The 19,862-nt window shown below is 38.7% G+C and overlaps 1 protein-coding gene across 1 annotated transcript in view; it reads right to left on the bottom strand.

The window, feature by feature from the left end:
* Window positions 1-19,862, bottom strand: part of LOC113630463 (cytochrome P450 3A29-like) — a 29,102-nt gene that overhangs the window by 9,166 nt on the left and 74 nt on the right. The window contains exons 2-9 of the mRNA XM_027125890.1: window positions 19,247-19,340; window positions 17,261-17,313; window positions 14,790-14,889; window positions 10,522-10,635; window positions 10,189-10,277; window positions 8,968-9,116; window positions 5,972-6,099; window positions 4,805-4,871 (exon numbers count right to left, since the gene is read on the bottom strand). Of these exons, the coding sequence (XP_026981691.1) occupies window positions 4,805-4,871; window positions 5,972-6,099; window positions 8,968-9,116; window positions 10,189-10,277; window positions 10,522-10,635; window positions 14,790-14,889; window positions 17,261-17,313; window positions 19,247-19,340 (794 nt within the window). The remainder of the gene's footprint in view (window positions 1-4,804; window positions 4,872-5,971; window positions 6,100-8,967; window positions 9,117-10,188; window positions 10,278-10,521; window positions 10,636-14,789; window positions 14,890-17,260; window positions 17,314-19,246; window positions 19,341-19,862) is intronic.

Below are 19,862 nucleotides of genomic sequence, written 5' to 3'. Positions count from 1 at the left end.
CCTCAGTACAAGCCCCCTCTCTTTGCTCTCCCTTGTGCTCAGCAAACAGCCCTTGTGATTATAAATTGGTCTCCATTTTTATTTTCTCCTGAGAAAATCCAAGCATGGTCAGGCTCCAATCTATTTGATGGGACTATACTAGATACTTAGAACACTCAGATCAACATGGTACCTGCCCAATCATGTAATTCACAACTAAAACAATACAAAATGTGTGGAAGAAAGATCTACAGAGTTCTGATTTCCCCATGATGATTTCTGTGAAGCAGTTGTGGGTAAATTCAACTATCAAATTCTTTCCCCCAGTTAGCATAAACCCTAGGATACTAAAAGTTTAGAGCTGTACTGTCTAATATGTGGCTATTTAATTTAACTTTTAATTGATTAAAATTAAGTACAATTTAACATTTAGTTCTTCTGTGGCATTACCCATATGTTCAATAGCCACATGTCTAGTGATTACTTTATTGAACAGTGCAGATATAGAATATTTCCTACAGAAATTTGTATTGGACCACATAGTTAGATAGATGTCAGGTAGATAGATAAGTAGATAGATAGATAGACAGACAGATAGACAGGGACATAGTTGTGGATATAGTTATAGTGGTGTGCTAGAGTCATCTCATCCCTCTCTCAAGAATCAATCTGTAAAAATCTAACAATATTGTGAGATGGTTGTCAAACCATTGGTATCTTGAAATTAACCAAGTGTGAGTATTCATATCATGGAAATAAACTAAAAACGAGGGCATTCTTGTTTTAAAGAGACGTTCTGTTTACATCACTGGTTATGAGTAGATATAGAAATACTTGGGGCTCCCCTGGTGGCACAGTGGTTAAGAGTCCACCTGCCAATGCAGGGGACATGGGTTCGAGCCCTGGTCCAGGAAGATCCCACATGCCGCAGAGCAACTAAGTCCATGTGCCACAACTACTGAGCCCGTGCCACAACTACTGAAGCCTGTGCACCTAGACCCCGTGCTCCACAACAAGAGAAGCCACCGCAGTGAGAAGCCCGTGCACCGCAATGAAGAGTAGGCCCCGTTCGCTACAACTAGAGAAAGCCCAGGCGCAACGACAAAGACCCAACGCAGCCAAAAATAAATAAATAAAATAAATTTTAAAAACCAAGCAAACAAAAAAAAAGAAATACTTATGTTCATCAGTCTTGTGTAAATATATTTGATGATATGTTTGATGGTCTTATCTTTGTCCACCGAAAGGATGTAGAAGCAAAGAAACCATAGTAGAAATGAACACTCCTAGATCCCAGGTTTTGATTTCTAAATACACTTTCTCACTAAAGGAAACCAGAACTCCTTTCAGGACTAGTTAAGGGAAACAGAATAGATACCTGGAACGTCTTGCATCAGAATAGAGACACAGATGTAGAGAATGGACACGTGGACACAGGGGGAAAGGGGAGGGTGGGACAAATTGGGAGATTAGGTTTGACATAAATACACTACCATATGTAAAATAGATAGCTAGCGGGACCCTGCAGTATAGCACAGGGAGCTCAGCTCGGTGCTCTGTGATGACCTAGTTGGGCGGGATGGTGGGGGATGGGAAGGACGTCCAAGAGGGAGGGGATATATGTATACATATAGCTGATTCACTTCATTGTACAGCAGAAACTAACACAATATTGTAAAGCAACTATACTCCAATAAAAAAAAAGAAAGCGAGGAAGTTCTCAGAAAATGATACTCTATATACTATAATGGTAGATACACATCATTGTACATTTGTCAAAACCCATAAAAAGGACAACACCAAGAATGAACACTAATGTAAACTATGGACTTTTGGTGGTAATAATATGTCAGTGTAGGTTCATTGACTGTAACAATTGTACTTTGATGTGATCTTTTGATAGTGGAAGAGGCTGTGTGTAGGTGGGGGGAGGATGTATGTTTGAAATCTCTGTACTTTCCCCTCAATTTTGCTGTGAACCAAACTGCTCTAAGAATAGTCTAGTGGAAAAAAAACCATTTAAGAATAAAAAAAGAAATAAAACAGGATACAGGAGCCTACTTAAAAGGGATCCAGTGGGCAAACCTGAGAGAATTTTAGAATCAAAGTTAAAAATGATATGAGAATAAACTAATGATGAAAGATCTGAAAGTGAAATTAAGAAAACACTCCCATTTACCATTGCAACAAAAAGAATAAAATATCTAGGAATAAACCTACCTAAGGAGACAAAAAACCTGTATGCAGAAAATTATAAGACACTGATGAAAGAAATTAAAGATGATACAAATAGATGGAGAGATATACCATGTTCTTGGATTGGAAGAATCAACGTTGTGAAAATGACTATACTACCCAAAGCAATCTACAGATTTAATGCAATCCCTATCAAACTACCAATGGCATTTTTCACAGAACTAGAACAAAAAATTTCACAATTTGTATGGAAACACAAAAGACCCCGAATAACCAAAGCAATCTTGAGAACAAAAAACAGAGCTGGAAGAATCAGGCTCCCTGACTTCAGACTATAATACAAAGCTACAGTAATCAAGACAGTATGGTACTGGCACAAAAACAGGAATATAAATCAATGGAACAGGATAGAAAGCCCAGAGATAAACCCATGCACATATGGTCACCTTATCTTTGGTAAAGGAGGCAAGAATATACAGTGGAGAAAAGACAGCCTCTTCAATAAGTGGTGCTGGGAAAACTGTACAGGTACATGTAAAAGTATGACATTAGAACACTCCCTAACACTATACACAAAAATAAACTCAAAATGGATTAAAGACCTAAATGTAAGGCCAGACACCATCAAACTCTTAGAGGAAAACATAGGCAGAACACTCTATGACATCAATCACAGCAAGATCCTTTTTGACCCACTTCCTAGAGAAATGGAAATAAAAACAAAAATAAACAAATGGGACCTAATGAAACTTCAAAGCTTTTGCACAGCAAAGGAAACCATAAACAAGACCAAAAGACAACCCTCAGAATGGGAGAAAATATTTGCAAATGAAGCAACTGACAAAGGATTAATCTCCAAAATTTACAAGCAGCTCATGCAGCTCAATGTCAAAAAAACAAACAACCCAATCCAAAAATGGGCAGAAGACCTAAATAGACATTTCTCCAAAGAAGATATACAGATTGCCAACAAACACATGAAAGAATGCTCAACATCATTAATCATTAGAGAAATGCAAATCAAAACTACAATGAGATATCTTCTCACACCGGTCAGAATGGCCATCATCAAAAAATCTACAAACAATAAATGCTGGAGAGTGTGTGGGGAAAAGGGAACCTTCTTGCAGTGTTGGTGGCAATGTAAATTGATACAGCCACTATGGAGAACAGTATGGAGGTTCCTTAAAAAATTAAAAATAGAACTACCATATGACCCAGCAATCCCACTACTGGGCATATACCTTGAGAAAACCATAATTCAAAAAGAGTCATGTACCACAATGTTCATTGTAGCACTATTTACAATAGCCAGGACATGGAAGCAACCTAAGTGTCCATCGACAGATGAATGGATAAAGAAGATGTGGCACATATATACAATGGAGTATTACTCAGCCATAAAAAGAAATGAAATTGAGTTATTTGTAGTGAGGTGGATGGACCTAGAGTCTATCATACAGAGTAAAGTAAGTCAGAAAGAGAAAAACAAATACTGTATGCTAACACATATATATGGAATCTAAGGAAAGAAAAAAAAAGCTCATGAAGAGCCTAGGGGCAAGATGGGAATAAAGACACAGACCTACTAGAGAATGGACTTGAGGATAGGGGGAGGGGGAAGGGTAAGCTGGGACGAAGTAAGAAAGTGGCATGGACATATATACACTACCAAACATAAAATAGATAGCTAGTGGGAAGCAGCCGCATAGCACAGGGAGATCAGCTCGGTGCTTTGTGTCTACCTAGAGGGGTGGGATAGGGAGGGTGGGAGGGAGGGAGATGCAAGAGGGAAGAAATATGGGAACATATGTATATGTATAACTGATTCACTTTGTTATAAAGCAGAAACTAACACACCATTGTAAAGCAATTATACTCCAATAAAGATGTTAAAAAAAAGATATGAGAGTAAATTACACATGAGAATGTACTGATATAGATAAATAAATAAATGATGGGGGAGAATGGAAAGCTCTCCCTTAAAATAGAACATCAACTGATAAATACAGAAGAATGATGAAATTACAAATTCATTTTGCAAACATCACAGTAATGAAGTTTTCAGTCAAAAACCATCCATGGATGGTAAAACTAGTGGGTGACAATTTGAAGAGGAACACTATATTTCCAGTCTCAAAGGTTTCTCCCACCAGCTGCTTGTTAATGACAAAGGAAAAAATTGAACTTTACAGTAGACTAAGCTAATGAACACAACTTTAACCAAGTGTTCCAAGTTAAGGTCATCAACACTGGGGCAATGTTCCTCCTGATGGGATGAAGTCTTGATGCAAATTTCCAGGCAGAGGTTCTGACTCATTGGGTCCAGAGGAGCCTGAGAATTGACATTGGAAACAAGCTCCCCAGAGGTTCGGCTGTAGGTGATCCACAGACCATGACTGACTGATGGGCATGACATCCTTGTTATACTTGCCCTTCGAGCTCTGAACAAGGTTGTGCCTGCGTACTTCTAGAAAGTACCTCTGGCTACCATTTCTGTCTGACCACGTGTCTTCCTTCAATTTGGCAAAAATCTCCAGCTGCCTGGAAAACTTCCTGCACATTTTTAGAACCACACCCTAGCTCTGCGCCTCCCCACAGCGGCCCCTCGTAAGCTCTCCCTGGTTACCTTTACGGGTGCCCACATCTTTGGAATTCTGAGAGTTAATCATCAGCTGAAGAAGATCCACTCGGTGCTAGAAGCAGAAAGAGAAATTTCAACGACTGAAAGTCACCTGTGAAGTCAGAGATAAATCAGGAGTGCATATTTCACACCTCTTCCCTGAGAAGACGACCCCTTAAAGAGCAGAAGGCTGACGAGTACTGACTAAGTCCTCAGTGACCAAAACATCCACCTACAAATCTTGGAGATCATGATGTTTCCCTGAGAGAAACCCAGCCATCATGTCCATCTGCTTTTTGGTCCTCACTCTCTCTGATCTTTGGTTTCTCTGGTTTTTGAAACGGCTTCTTAACCAAAGAGTTACCTGCTCTCTCTCCTGTCATACCTGTTTGCTCAGGAGAGCAAGAAGAAAAAACCTCAATCTTTTTCTCCCTCCAGCTTTAATTCTTAAGGAACGGCCACATAAATTAATACCCAGACATTTGCAGAGTTCACTGGCAGCTTTTGTAGAAGCACCTTCAAGAGCCCCATCCTTCCAGATTGCTACACAGCTTTCAGTGCTTTCCTGGGATACCCAGCCCTGTCCCCCTGACCTGCAGACATCCTTGTGCTGGCCTCCAGGCCTCATGAGGCAAAGCTGGCTTAACCAGCTTGCAGCCTCATTGTCAGCAGAAGACCCCTGCCCACTCCAGCCTATGAGAGGGCTCAAATTTAACACAGACTACACTCCGCCAGGTGCCTGATGGGGCATTCCATTGGAAAATCTATAAAATAGGAGGATCGGATTTGAAGTGATTCTTTGCCAATCTAATATTTGGTGAAATATGAGTAAAATCACTTATAAACAGTAATTTTTATCCTTTGACAATTTATTGAAGGGAATTGGTAAAGTCTTAGCTCAACAATATTTATGCAGTGATATACTAATTGGCACACCTATTTTAAACTTAAACATTTCTCTCTGACTCATTTTCTTATCTTCTTCCCCAAAGAACTTACCCCCAAAGGTAAATTACATATTTATTTACCCCCAAAGTTTAGAACTCTTCTACTCTAAAATCTGTAGTTCTCTACCTACCTTTAAAAATGCTGAGATGTGCATAAGTCGTGTGTGTACAGCTCAATAAATTACCAAAAGGTGAACACCCTCATGTCACCACCACCAGATTTTACCGTTTCTTTATCTTTGAGGCGACTTTCTTTCATCCTTTTTATAGATTTTGTGATAAAATTCACAGCATTTTTTGGAAACACAGAGAGATTTAATATTTCAAAGACTGGACGAAGGAACGGAAAAAGTGCTGTAAGGGAAAAGATAAAAGGAAAGCAGAGTAAAAATGCAAAATTTACCTGGAGCAATTATAATTTGCACTACCGATCAGAGAGTAAGAGACACCAGGGTTCTCAATCAGGATCAGTCCCTCTATGACCTTTGCTCAGACTTCCAAGCCAAGGCCTGAGCAAGGGCAAGTCCACATATGGGGGTCAGCACTATAGTAGTGAGATCAGTGGTCCTCCCTCTATCTTTCACACGACCAGAGGAACAGGATTACATTTTGGACTTCATTGACTTTTATCTACTGAACTACAGTTTCTTTGGATAAAACAGACCATAGTCTGCTACTTCAATTAATCATGGTGTTCAAAAAAATAATGGGATAGATTTAATACAGTGTATGTCTTTCAACCATAATGGAATGTAATTTGAAATCAATAATAGAAAGAAAATTGGGAAACTCACAAATGTGTGGAAATTAAACAATACACTCCTAAATAACCAATGGGTTGTAGAAGAAATCAAAAGGGCAATCAGGAATTACTTTGAAGTGAATAAAAATGAAGTCAAGACATACCAAAACTGATGGAATGTTGCAAAGGGAGTGCTCAGAGAGAAATGTATGGCTTTATTTACCTACATTTTAAAAGAACAAAAATTTCCTATCAATAACCTAATAATTTTCCACCTTAACATTCTGAAAAAAGAGGAGCAAACAAAAACTAAAGCAAACAGAAGGAAGAAAATAATAAAGATGAGAGCCGAAACTAATGAACTAGAGAATAAAAAAAACAATAGAGGAAAATCAATGAAACAAAAGGTTGATTCTTTTAAAAGACCTTTTTCACTAGCTTGACCAAGAGAAAAAACAAAAGACAAATTGCCTGTGTCGAAACTAAAGAAGGGAGACTACCACTCACATTAAACAAATGAGAAGGACTATAAAGGACACCGTAAACAGCTCTATGCCAATAAATACGATAACTTAGACAAAATGGACACAAACTACAGAAACAGATGCAAAAAAAAAAAAAATAGACAATCTGAATAGACCTGTAAGAAGTACAAAGTTTTAGTTAGTAATCAAGAAAAAAACAATTTGACAAAGAAAAGCTCAGGTCCACATGGTTTCAATGGGGAATACTACCAAATATTTAAAGAAGGATTACAACAATTTTTCACAAACTCTTCTAAAAAATAGAAGAGGATGAAACACTTTCAAACTCATTCTATATGGCCAGTATTAATCTGATACAAAAACCAGGCAAAGATAGCATAGGAAAAGGAAACTACAGACCAACATATCTTATGAACATGGATGCACAAATCCTCAACAAATGAATCCAGCAAAATATAAAAAGAGGTATACACCACAACAAAGGGGGGTTTAATTCAAGGAATGCAAGGTTGTGTAATACACAGTTTCAATAGCATAAAGAACAAAACCATATGACCATCTAAATATACAGTAAAAGCAACTGACAAAATCCAACACCCTCCTGTGATAATAACACTCAGCAAAAAGGAACAGAAGGGAATTTCCTCAACCTGATGAAGGCCATCTACGAAAAACCCACATATAACACGATACTTAATCGTCAAAGACTGGATGATTTCCTCTAAGTTTAAGAGCAAGACAAGGAAGCTTCTCTCACCACTTCTTCTCGACATTGTACTAGAGGTCCTAGCCAGGAGAATTAGGGAAGAAAAAGAAATAAAACGTATCCATATAGGAAATGAAGATGTAAACGATCTCTATCATAAGATAACATAATCTTGTATATAGAAAATTATAAAGACTCCACTAAAAACTTATTAGAACTAACTAACAAGTTCAGCAGGGTTTCAGGATACAAGACCAATACACAAAAATCAATTGTATTTCTATACCTTGCAATAAGTAATCCAAAAGTGAAATTAAGAAAATAACTCCATTTATAATAAAGTAAAAAATAGAATACTTAGGAATAAGTTAACAAAAAAGTGCAAAATTTCTACTCTGAAAACCACAACATTGTTGGAATAAAGATCGAAGTAAATGAAAAACATCCCATGTTCATGTATCAGGATTTAATATTTAACATTTGCTATCTTGACTTAACATTGTCAAGATAGCAAATCTACAGATTTAACACATTCCCTGTCAGAATCCTAGCTGGCTTCCTTGTAGACATTTACAAGCTGAAGTTAAAATTCATACGGAATTTCAAGGGGCCCAGAAGAGCCAAACCAATATTGGGGAAAAAAAAAAAAGGAAATAAGTTGCAGGACTCATACTTCCTGATTTCAAAACTTATACCACAAAGGTGCAATAAGCAAAGCTCTATGCCCTAGCAGCATCCAAATATATCATATAGCAGTTTTAACTGTAGTCACATTGCACATCATACCACCAGTATTTATTTATGTTTTAACTCAAAGTTTGTACCTTTTGACCACCTTCATTCACTTCCCCCACCGCCCAACCCCACTTCTGGTAAATCAAAACTATGAAATAGTTCTTCTATGAGTTTGATTTTCTTCTTTTTGATTTAGCATTTAAGTATTTGTCTTTCTCTGTCTGACTTATTTCACTTATAGTAATACCTTCAAGGTATATCCACATTATGCAAATGGCAGGATTTCCTTCCTTTTGATGGCTTACTAGAACTCCACTGCACGCGCGCACACACCCACACGCACGTACATATACCTACCACTCTTTCTTCATCCATATGTCAACAGACACTTAGGTTCTAAATATTATTGAATTGTACATTTTAAATGGGTGAATTACATGGTATATAAATTATATCTCAATATAGATATCTATAAAAGGAAGAAAGAGATGGAAGGGAGGAAGGAAGGAACGAACGAACGAAGGAAAGAAAAAGAAATATAGTGGTCCACATACCTGAAAAGATAAGGAGTGGATCAAGGAAATCAAATCTCAAGAGCTTCTTAGTATATTCCACAAAGGGATCTTGTGGGTTGCTGAGGGAATCAATGTTCACTCCAAATGCTGTGCCAGTAATCACATCCATGCTGTAGGCCCCAAAGAAGCTGCGTAGAGAAAGATATGAACAACTAAAATCAACACCTCTTTACTCTCCTTACCCAACACATATAACAAGAAGTGCATGTGAAATCAGATGCCCAGACAAGGCAGGTAGAGAGCCACACTCTTTCAGAACCACCTGTTGGTCCATGGAAGAGTCTATGCTACTATCACTCACACATGAGGTGTGTCTGAGGTGCCAGTGATGCAGCTGGCCCTGTGCCAGGAGGGCTGGGGACACTAAGGCAAGTTAGACGTCCCCCCACAAACTCAAGGAGCTCAGTCATAGAGGGATAGACACCCATAATCAGACAAAGTACAGTGGTGTGTTTTGACTACAGGCAATAATAGGTGTATAAGGACTGTGTCTGAGCAGAACCAAGGGTGTAAAATTAACTCATCCTGGGGGAGTCAAGAAAGGGGACGTTGATCATTGATCTGGATCTTGCCTCACCACAGAAGCTGTGCTCAGAGCTGATTCCTCTTCAGTGAATTACAGAACATCATCCCTCACTGTCTTACACCCCTGCTAAGGATCCTGAAAGACCCACACTTCCTCAACTCCAGTGGTCTGTGGTTGCCCAGAGGGCAGACTCATTTCTGTACAAGGTAAAGAGTAAAAATGATCAATTCTATGGTCATCCTACCCATAGCCTGTATGAGGCCTTCTGTCTTTTCGGACTGACAGAAAGGGGAGTGGTGGCAAGATTTAACATTCAGTATTTGCAGGTGTCCTCAGCCAGATTGTGAAGAGATCTAAGTTGTTCCGAGTTCCATATTGTGATGATTGCACGTCACCCACTGCCTACCAGTATGTACCAAGTCTCTTCCCTGCCACCATTCCATGCCATCCACACTCAAGATGGGTGCAGTCACGTTTCTTCCTTCTCTCCTGGCTGTCCTGCTTTTTTTTGGTGAGCCACCTCTCTTTCTGGGATGGGCCTTTGGGAGTTGTACCACCACATACCTACTTCTGTCTGGTCACTACCATAACTCAGCAGTGGGAATCTGGCTCCCTGGCAGGCAGCTGGAGGGTCTCAGTGGAGCTCAGGTACCAGCAGCCTCACCCCTACTTACTCTTTCACGGTGATGGGCTTGCCTTTCTCTGCTTCCTTTCTCAGGTTCCTCACCAACACATCTCCATACATGCTAATGATGGGGAACATCTAGACACAAAATAAACACCACCCGAGGTTAAATGTGGACTCAAGTCCTAGAAGGACCTGACTTTCCCATGAATGGAGCAGTGACATTTGATAAGGAATCTCATAATGTCTCTTCTAGGAGGTGAAGATAAAAGGCTATTTTAGGAAACTCAAATTTAGTAGCCTCCTCCCTGGAAAAGGACTGTGATTTTATTTCCTACCTTATTCTTTAAGTTTCTAATTGAAAGTCCTCTTCTTTTCTTACCTGCTTGAGCTTTCCACTGGTGAAGGTTGGACACAGCAATGATCGTATTTTCTTCCATTGTTCATCCTCAGCCAGTGAGATGGCATTTTTCATAACTCCCACTGGACCAAACGTCTAGAGTTGAAAAAAACACATTTTACCCTACATAAGTTTTGAAAGTCTCGACATTTTTGGAAATTGTGTTCAATGTGCACCAATTATTCAACAAATATTTAGTGACTGTCTACTTGGAAGCAGGCCCTATGCTAGATGCTCAATAAATATTTATCCCAAATACATAGCTTCCTGTGAGGGTCAAGGAGACATCCAGCCACCAGACATCACTTCCAGACTTTATATGCCAATCTCCTTTTAAATGAAATGACCCACATAGTAGGAAAACTGTTCTTCCAGAGGAATAGACAGGCATAAGACCTAGTTCATCCTCCTGGGCTGTGCAAAGTACAAGGGTATTGGTGACAGATAGCCAGATAGCCTTGGCAAAGTGTATGTTGACTCAGACAAGTTCTGTCTTTACATATATCTAAGGCCTGAGCAAGTGGAAAAAGGGATGTCTTGATACGGTGATTGTTTCTAAAAACAGTGCTTAGCACTTGAAAGATTAGGAATCTATTTGCTAGTATGAAGAAATAATGCAATTACACAAAAAACATTTTCCCCTATATTTTTTGCCCAGGATAAGAAGGAAAAAAGGTAATTCTATTTCTCAACTTGGAACTGGCCTATCAAACCAAGCTGCTTGGAAATTTCCACATTCTTCCAAAATAAAATTTTGTTTTAAAACGGATATTTCCAACACCCATTCATGATGAAAACTCATAAACTAGGAGGAGAGGGAAACTCCCTCTACTTGATAAAGGGCATATGCCAAAAACAAAGCAAAACAAAACAACACAAAAAAACTATAGCAAAAAAAAAAAAAGTCAATACTTTGCAAAGATCAAGTAAATAAATTGAAGTACGAACTTAAAATCTCTCCATAAAATATCCCAGGCCCAAATGAGTTCATTGTTAAAATATATAAAACATTTAATGAAAAAATAACCAACCAAGAATACTTTTTCCAAAAAAGGGATCCTTCAGAAATGAGGGAGGAATAAAGAAATTTTTAGACAAACAAAAGCAGAAAGAATTTGTCACTACTAGAACAGCCTTACAAGGAAGGTCTTCAAGCTGAAAAGACAGAACACTGACTAGTAACATGAAATCATATGAAATAATAAAACTCACTAGTAAATGTAAATATACAGTCAAATTCAGAATACAGTAATATTGTAATGGTGGTGTGCAAGTCACTTATGACTCTAGGGCAAATGTTAAAAGACAAAAGAGTTTTTAAAAAGTATAGCTAAAATAATTTGTTAATAGATACACAATATAAAAAGATGTACAATTCACCCTTAATCAGTTCAGGCTTGAACTATGCAGGTCCACTTACAGGTGCATTTTTTTCAATAGTAAATACTACAGTACTACATGATCCATGATTGGTTGAATCTGTGGATATGAAACCACGGACGGAGGAACCTCAAATACAAAGGAACCACATAACAGAGGACGGACTATAAGTTATATGCAAATTGACTACAGGGAAGGTTAGCACCCCTAACCCCAACACTGTTCAAGGATCAACTTAAACTATGACATCAAAAACATAAAATAAGTAGGGGAGGGAGAGTAAAAACATTCAGCTTTTGAATGAGAATAAATAGGCTGTTATATGTATGTATAAGATGTTTTCTGTAAGCTTCACTAACGAGTAAGTAAAACCTATAGTTGATAAAGAGATAAAGAGGAAGGAATCAAAGATACCACTATAAAAAAATCATGAAATAACAAAGGAGACAAGAAGAAGAGAAAAAGAAGAAACAAAGAATCTATGAAACACCTGGATTAAGAAAATGGCAACAGTAAGTCTGACCTACAATCCCTTTAAATGTAGATGAACAGACGAATGGATAAAGAAATGTGTGTGTGTTTGTGTGTGTGTGAATAATTATATATATAATGGAATGTTATTCAGCTTTAAAAAAGAAAATCCTGCCATTTGCTACAACATGGATGAACTTGAGGACAACACACTAAGTGAATTAAGCCAGACACAGAAGGATAAATATCACATGATCTCACTTATATATGGAATCTAAAAAAAACAAAAAAATTCAAACTGATAGTAACATAGAGAAGAATGGTGCTTATCAGAGGCTAGTGGGAGATGGGACGGGGGAGGGGGAGAAGATATTGATCAAAGGGTACAAATTTTCAGTTATCAGGTGAATAAATGGAGACCTAATTTACAGTATGGTGACTCTAGTTAATAATACTGTAATGCACACTTGAAATTTACTGAAAGAGTAGATCTCAAACGTTCATACCACTCACACACAAAAGGTAATCATGAGGGGGGATGTATGTGTTAATTAGTTTGTGGTAATCATTTCACAGCATATACATATATCAAAGCATCATGTTGAGTACACCTTGAGTATATACAATTCTTTGGTCCAAAATAAACAAATAAAAAATTTTAGGTGGTGAAAGCTCAGGAAAAATGCACCATTCTTTTCCTACATTATAAACAGTTTGAACTAGTGCAGTAAGTTCTAGCTAGTGCAGCAAGACAAGAAAAATAAATGAAAGGCATACCGATTGGAAAAGAAAAAAGTGTTGCTATTTTCAGTTGACATAATTGTCAGTATAGAAATTCTCAAGGAAATAATAGGGAAACCTCTAGAACTAATAAATGACCTGAGCGAGTTAGTAGCATATAAGATCAACACACAAAACTCAACCCCATTTCTATATGATAACAATGAATATGTGACAACACATTAAAAACACAGTACCATTTACAATCACTCTAAAGAAAATGAAATAATTTAGGTGTAAATAAAACAAAACATGTATGAAATCTCTATGCTGAATACTACAGACTGTTGTGAAATGATCAAAGAAAGCCTAAATAAATTGAGAAACAATACTACGTTCATAGATTCAAAGATGTGACCTAGTAAAAATATAGATTTTCCCCAAGTTGATGTAAGGTAATTCAATTCTTATCAAAACCTCAGGAAGTATTTTGCAAACATAGATTAGCTTATCCTAAATTTGTAGGGAAAGGCAAAGGACCTAAAACAGTTAAAAGAATTCTGAAAAAAATTAAGTGGGAGGGATATTCTACTTGCTAAGACTTACTGTGCAACTACAGTCATCAAGATTGTGTGGTACTGGGGGAGGGATAGATACGTAGATCAATGAACTGAACAGAGAGTAAGAAATAGACCCACAGAAATAGGCCCTAATGATTTTTGACAATGGTGCAAAAGCTGTTTAATGAAGGAAGGAGTCTTTCCACAAATGGTGGAGGAAGAACGCAGACATTTACAGGCAAAAAAAAAAAAAACCCCCAACGACAAAAGAACTATGACCTAAGCTCACATGTTATACAAAAATCAACAAAAAATGGATCATAGACTTGGGCTTCCCTGGTGGCGCAGTGGTTGAGAGTCCACCTGCCGATGCAGGGGACATGGGTTTGTGCCCCGGTCCGGGAGGATCCCACATGCCGTGGAGTGGCTGGGCCCGTGAGCCATGGCCGCTGAGCCTGTGCATCCGGAGCCTGTGCTCCGCAACGGGAGAGGCCACAACAGTGAGAGGCCCGCGTACTGCAAACAAACAAAAAAAAAAAAAAAAAAAAAGATCATAGACTTAAATGTAAAACATAATACTATATACTGTTTAGAGGAATAAGGGAGAAAAACTTTGGAACCTAGGACTAGGTAGAGGTTTCAGACTTGACATCAAAGGTACAACCCATAAAAGAAAAAATTGACAAAATTGGCCTCATCAAAGTTAAAAAAAAAAAAATTTTGCTGTGCTAAAGACCCTGATAAGAGGAAAAGACAAGGTACTCACGGTGACTATAAAAGAATAGTAGGAGGGGGCGTTATGGTGATGGAACAGTTCTGTATATTGATGGAGGTAGTTACACAAGCCTAAATACATGATAAATTTTCATACAGCAACACACACGCAAAAATGAGTGCACAAAAAACTGATTAAAACTGAATAAGCTCTGTGGATAGAATCAATGTCAATTTCCTGCTTTGATACTGTACTATAATTTTTCAAGATATTATCATTGGGAGAAACATGACGAGGGTACATAACATGTATTTTTTTCTTTTGAGAACATGCTGTGAATTTATAATTATTTCAAAATGAAAATTTAATAATTAATTAATTAAAAATTTAAAATGCATGCCTACCCGCCGGTTTGTGAAGACAGAATAACATTCTTTCACTAGCACTGTTTTGATCATGTCTAGATCTGTGATAGCCAACACAGGCTGTCGACCATCAAAAAACCTGTGTAGGGAAAACAGAGCTGATTAAACTTAATGAGCCAGTTTCTGCAGCTGGAGCCACAACCAGAAGTCCAGATTTTCAACTAGATGTTACATAATCCCTACTCCTAGAGATCATGGTTAGAAATAACATTAAAACATGGGTTAGGTCTAGGTGGTGAGTGTATGGGTATTTCCTATACCAACTTCATAATTCTTAGGGCTTTAAAATATTTCATATCAAAACATAAGTTAGCTTAGTAAATAATTGAAGGCAAGTTAATTAACTTGAAACAAAAAAATAATTAATTACGGAGAGTCCACCCATTCTGTCATTTTTGAAGATACATCAAAAGCATGAAAAATGCAATGATGTAATAGCTGAAACTTGTAGACACACTGATCATAAATATGTACAATGTGTCTGCAAATGGAAGAAGATTAAGAATGCTCAAAAGTGAAAGTAGGATTATGAAAGGTTTCTTTGCTCTATTTTCAAAAATACGCTTACTTTATACTTTTTTTTAAAGGAAATCGTATTTTAAATAACAAGGAGATATCCTTGGTAGCATCAAGGATTTGAAACAAAAGGACTGAGAGAATCAAGTAATTCAGAGGAACATGTATAAATTCATTTTTAAAATATTTTCTTTTCACTATTTATATTTATTCTTCGACATGGGTTCCAAGAGGGCCTAGGGCTCCATGTTGGTGACTGACATCCATCAGCAGCTAGGCAGGTCCACTTTTGACACATGTACCACACAAAGCTGACTCCTCAGATGTGACACATCCCAATTTGGCCTGATCTCCTGACTGTCAGGATGCCCGTTCATGGGAATGGGCCACTGGCATGAGGTTGACTCTAAGTTAGTCACACTGTCTTCCGGCATTTTGTTTCCTCTATCAATCGTTTGCAATGGCTAGAACACAATGGAAGGTTTTCTACATGTTACCTATTATTCCTCTGACTTCACACAGGAATTTCAAATGGTTTTGTGATCACATATAAAAATGGATGAGAACTAAAACTGAGAGGGTTTAAGTGAGTGTCGTGTGCATTTAGTGTTGAAGCAGTGACGGAAGGGATTGAGGAGGCACTTAATCTGCTTTTTCATCTGACTGACCATATTTCTTGGCTGATTTCCCTTCTTCCCATCATGTTTTTTCAAAAACACCTGGGTGGAGAAGGGATAGTGGTTTGGGGTGACCCTTTATACTCATGATGTCACTCCAGCCTTAGTATTTCTTACACTCTGAGTTAAAATTCAGATTCTTGGGCCCCATCCCAGATCCTCCAGGTTCAGTGTTGCTGGCGGGTGGGGCCCAAGGCTTAATTTTTAACAAGCCCTCCCACGTGGTTCTTATTTACACCTAAACATGAGAAACATTTTCTAAAAAGAGAACTATGAAAGAGTGACTCCATCCAGAGCTCAAAAGTACTAAATGTTGGAGGGGCATTTGGAGCTGGTCCAGTGGCAATCCAGTGCTACGTGTTTTTCCACACAATCACGTTGCCTTTTGGGGCCATGGCAACTCAGCAGAGCCCTATGGTTTCTGAGAACTTGATGAGAGAAGATGAAGAGGTACAGAGAGGAAGAACTTTCTCCCACTTGCTTTTGGCAAATAGTCACCACGTTACACCTCTCCTGCTGCTCGCACCAATCCTCCAGCAGTTGCAAAAGGGACCAGCCACTGCAATCAGCTGGGGTCACTCTACAAAATCATCAAGTCCTTCAGCCCATCGGAAACACTCTGGGTTAGAAATATCCCACATCTCTTCAAAGTCAGAGGAATAGAGTAGTTAAAGCAATACCAGTATACACTTCTACTGAAAAGTCTTGACTTAAAAAAAAACAAACTAAACTACGTAAGTGCAGAGAAATTTTTAAAAAGCTGAGCAGAAATGGTTTCCTTTTCTTGTTACCTATACCCCCGAGTCCTTCTTTGAAAAGGACATATTAAATCCAAAATTTAGGTAAAGGAGTTTTGGTTTTTAATTAAAAGTGAATCATGTGGGAGACAATAAAAGCATACATTTATGAGCAGATATTAGAATGTTCTGGAATAATGCATTTTATGCAATTAAAGGTGCCCCAAGGAAGGAAAAAGTGGCGAGGGGGGGAAGAGCAAGGTACTGGGCATAAAGTGATGTTAGGAGTCCCTGGGCCTCAAAGTCTGGAGCAAAGTGATGACCTGTGACTCTCCAGGCCTGACTCAGACTGTGGACCTGGACACCTGGTGACATCTGGGATCCCTGGTAGAACAAGCCTCCAAAGCTTTACGATAGATGACTTCATCCTAGGAAGCTCTGGACTGAGACTGTCCTCCACACCACAAGGGGGCACCACATCATAACAAGTCTACGCAATGGAAGTTTCCAGAATACTCACCCCCACATTTTCCCATACTTTTTAAAACATTTATTGTCAAAATCCCAAATACCCTGCAAGAAAAAAAATTGGAGTATTAGTTTAAATGTATTGAACTTTACCTCTAATTAGGACAAAAATTACTTGAATCGCATGATATCAGGCTTCCTATTTCCCACTGGCAAATGCAAGGAAACACTTATTCAGAGACATCTTAGGGGAAAGAAGACAAAATAGAGGAGATATTTGAAATGGAGAATTTAAAATCACTCGAATTTTCTTTGAGTATTGTAGATACTAAACACTTACCCTTGTCAATGAATACTAATTACTCCTTGTCTTTCTGAGGGTTTTTGCTTGAGTACCGTGTTGTCTCTAAAATCTCATAACCCTCTGAGTTAATCCTCCAGGGACAAGTGAGAAAACTGAAGCTGAGGGTAAGAGTTTCCTACACACACCTGCATCTCCTAGTTAAGCAGCCTTTTCATTTATCTCATGAGCCCCCTCTAGAATTCTAGCAGAATAAGGGAGTTAAGGCGCCAGTAACTTCTTTGGGTCTAGCAGTAAACAAAACATCTAGGGCGTGTGGTGAGTGATAAACTGAGTGAGTGAATGAATGAATGACAAAGTAGATCGCCTTCTAGTTTTCCAGCTCAGCACGGAAAAGATGGGGAGATACCACAACTACACAAAGGACAAAGGACAGTGCAATTAAAACACTTGCCCTGAGTTTTCACTTCTGTAACTTAAAAACAAACAACAACAAAAACCTTCCTGTAGCTAACTTTCTGCTGTGATATTTGATGGTTTAACTATGCAAAAGAAAGTCCCAGAAATGTGGGTCTCGGAGTGCATCTACTAAGGAGTTCATCCGGGAAAGGTGGAAAATAAATTATTGCTTTTTCAGAGAGAAAAGAGTTCATGAAGTTCACAGGCAGTAATGAGACAATGAAGACCTCAGTTGGGAGAATCAGGATCTGAGAAACAAGGCTTATGTCTGCAGGAAAGGAAATCTGAGCCAGAGAGCAGCCTACACACAAGGCTCTGCCCCCTGGACACATGGACGTAGCTCATGACCTTCATTTCAGGGGCCAGGCCCTGGGCAAGGCATCAGAGCTGGATTAATATCAAGGCTCAGCCAGAATTCATAGTCCATATGCCACCTAGTACATTCTGTTCAGTTAAATTAAAATTTTAATAATTTTGCCAAATCCTGTCCTTTCTAGTGATTTTCCATAAGTAATTCTGCCTTGTTTTTTTGTTTTTTAACCCACAGTTCATTTAGTAGTTAAATATCTGAAGTCGAAGACAACCACTATCCAGTCTCCGTTATACTCTCTCTCTGCTCAAACTCATCCATGAGGTGCCTCCTCTGAAGACACAGAAGTAAAGCAGAAAGTTCTTGTTCCATCTCTCAAATCTCCAAAATAGTCACCGGTACAAGAGGTGGATTAGAGCATGGAAATAACTGCTGGGGTTAGCAGTTCTTGAGGGAATTCAAGTATGTGCAAATTACTCAACGGTGAGTACTAGGGTTGCCTCAGAAAGTGAAGTTTCCAATCAATCCAGGAGGAATTTCTTTTAAAAGGGTACCCACAGCACATGCTAGCAAAAGGAAAGTCTGACTGTAGTGTAGGCAGCTTAATAAGCCACGACCAGGCACCCTCTTCATGCTTTTCTCCTAATACTAAGGGGATGGTGCCTTCCTGGGAATCTGCACCTGGCAGAAAGAAAATCCTCTTCACAATACTCACCAGGTGGAAAATCAAGTCCTGTGCTGAATCAGCTAGAGAGCTGGGCCGTCTGAGGCCGCAAAACCTGAGGCTCCTAACAGCTGAAAATGGAGCCATGGGGTAAACTTGGCCATGTGCTGAGTGGAGCCTATGGTGTCGTTTCTGGAAAGCATGAAACTTCAGACCTTTCTCTTGAGAAGGGGAAATTTTATCATGGAACTCAGCTGAGATTTGCAACCAGAAGAAGCAAAGCTGGAGCTCAAACATCACGCACCTTTTGGTAGGACAGAATATTTCCAAAATAAGGCAGAGGTGTTGGCCCAGGAATCCCCAGCTTCTTAAAAAGTCCATGTGAATAAGTTCCATATCTATAAAGTGAAAGAGGAAACCAGGTCACAGGGATTGTGTAGTAAGTGCTGGAGCTGGCCAGTCACTGACTCAGAACTGGACAGTCAACCTAGGGAGGTAACATGTAGGTGATAACTAATAACAGTGATTCCAAAAGTGATATTACATCCACTCATCACCTCCTTTCCCACCTGCACTGTGAGACCCACAAAAATTAATGATGATTAGATAAAAGCAGCTGAAGTCTTCACCGTCCCAATCCTAGAATGAATACTTGATAAATGTTTCCAATTTGAGTGTTCCTGAGAAGTTGAGGCAGGAATCTTCCAGGGAATTAATCATGTTTATTAGTTACTTGACTCTTCCATGATTTGGAGATTCTCATTCTAGGTAGAAAGGGGAAAAGTTTTTTTTTTGGTAGTACCCAAAGCTTTAGCAACTTCTGGTCCATTAACTTGGATCTTCAAAACAGGCAAGGAAAGGGAGACCTGATTAGCACCCCAAGTCCAAGATCACAGAGGAGACAAGCCTGGACAGTTACT

This window comes from Aethalodelphis obliquidens, unplaced genomic scaffold (genome assembly GCF_003676395.1).
Source record: "Aethalodelphis obliquidens isolate GAN/ISIS:26980383/991018 unplaced genomic scaffold, ASM367639v1 scaffold30, whole genome shotgun sequence".
In the NCBI taxonomy this organism is placed as follows: Eukaryota; Metazoa; Chordata; class Mammalia; order Artiodactyla; family Delphinidae; genus Aethalodelphis; species Aethalodelphis obliquidens.
This window is presented reverse-complemented; position numbering and strand designations above follow the sequence as displayed.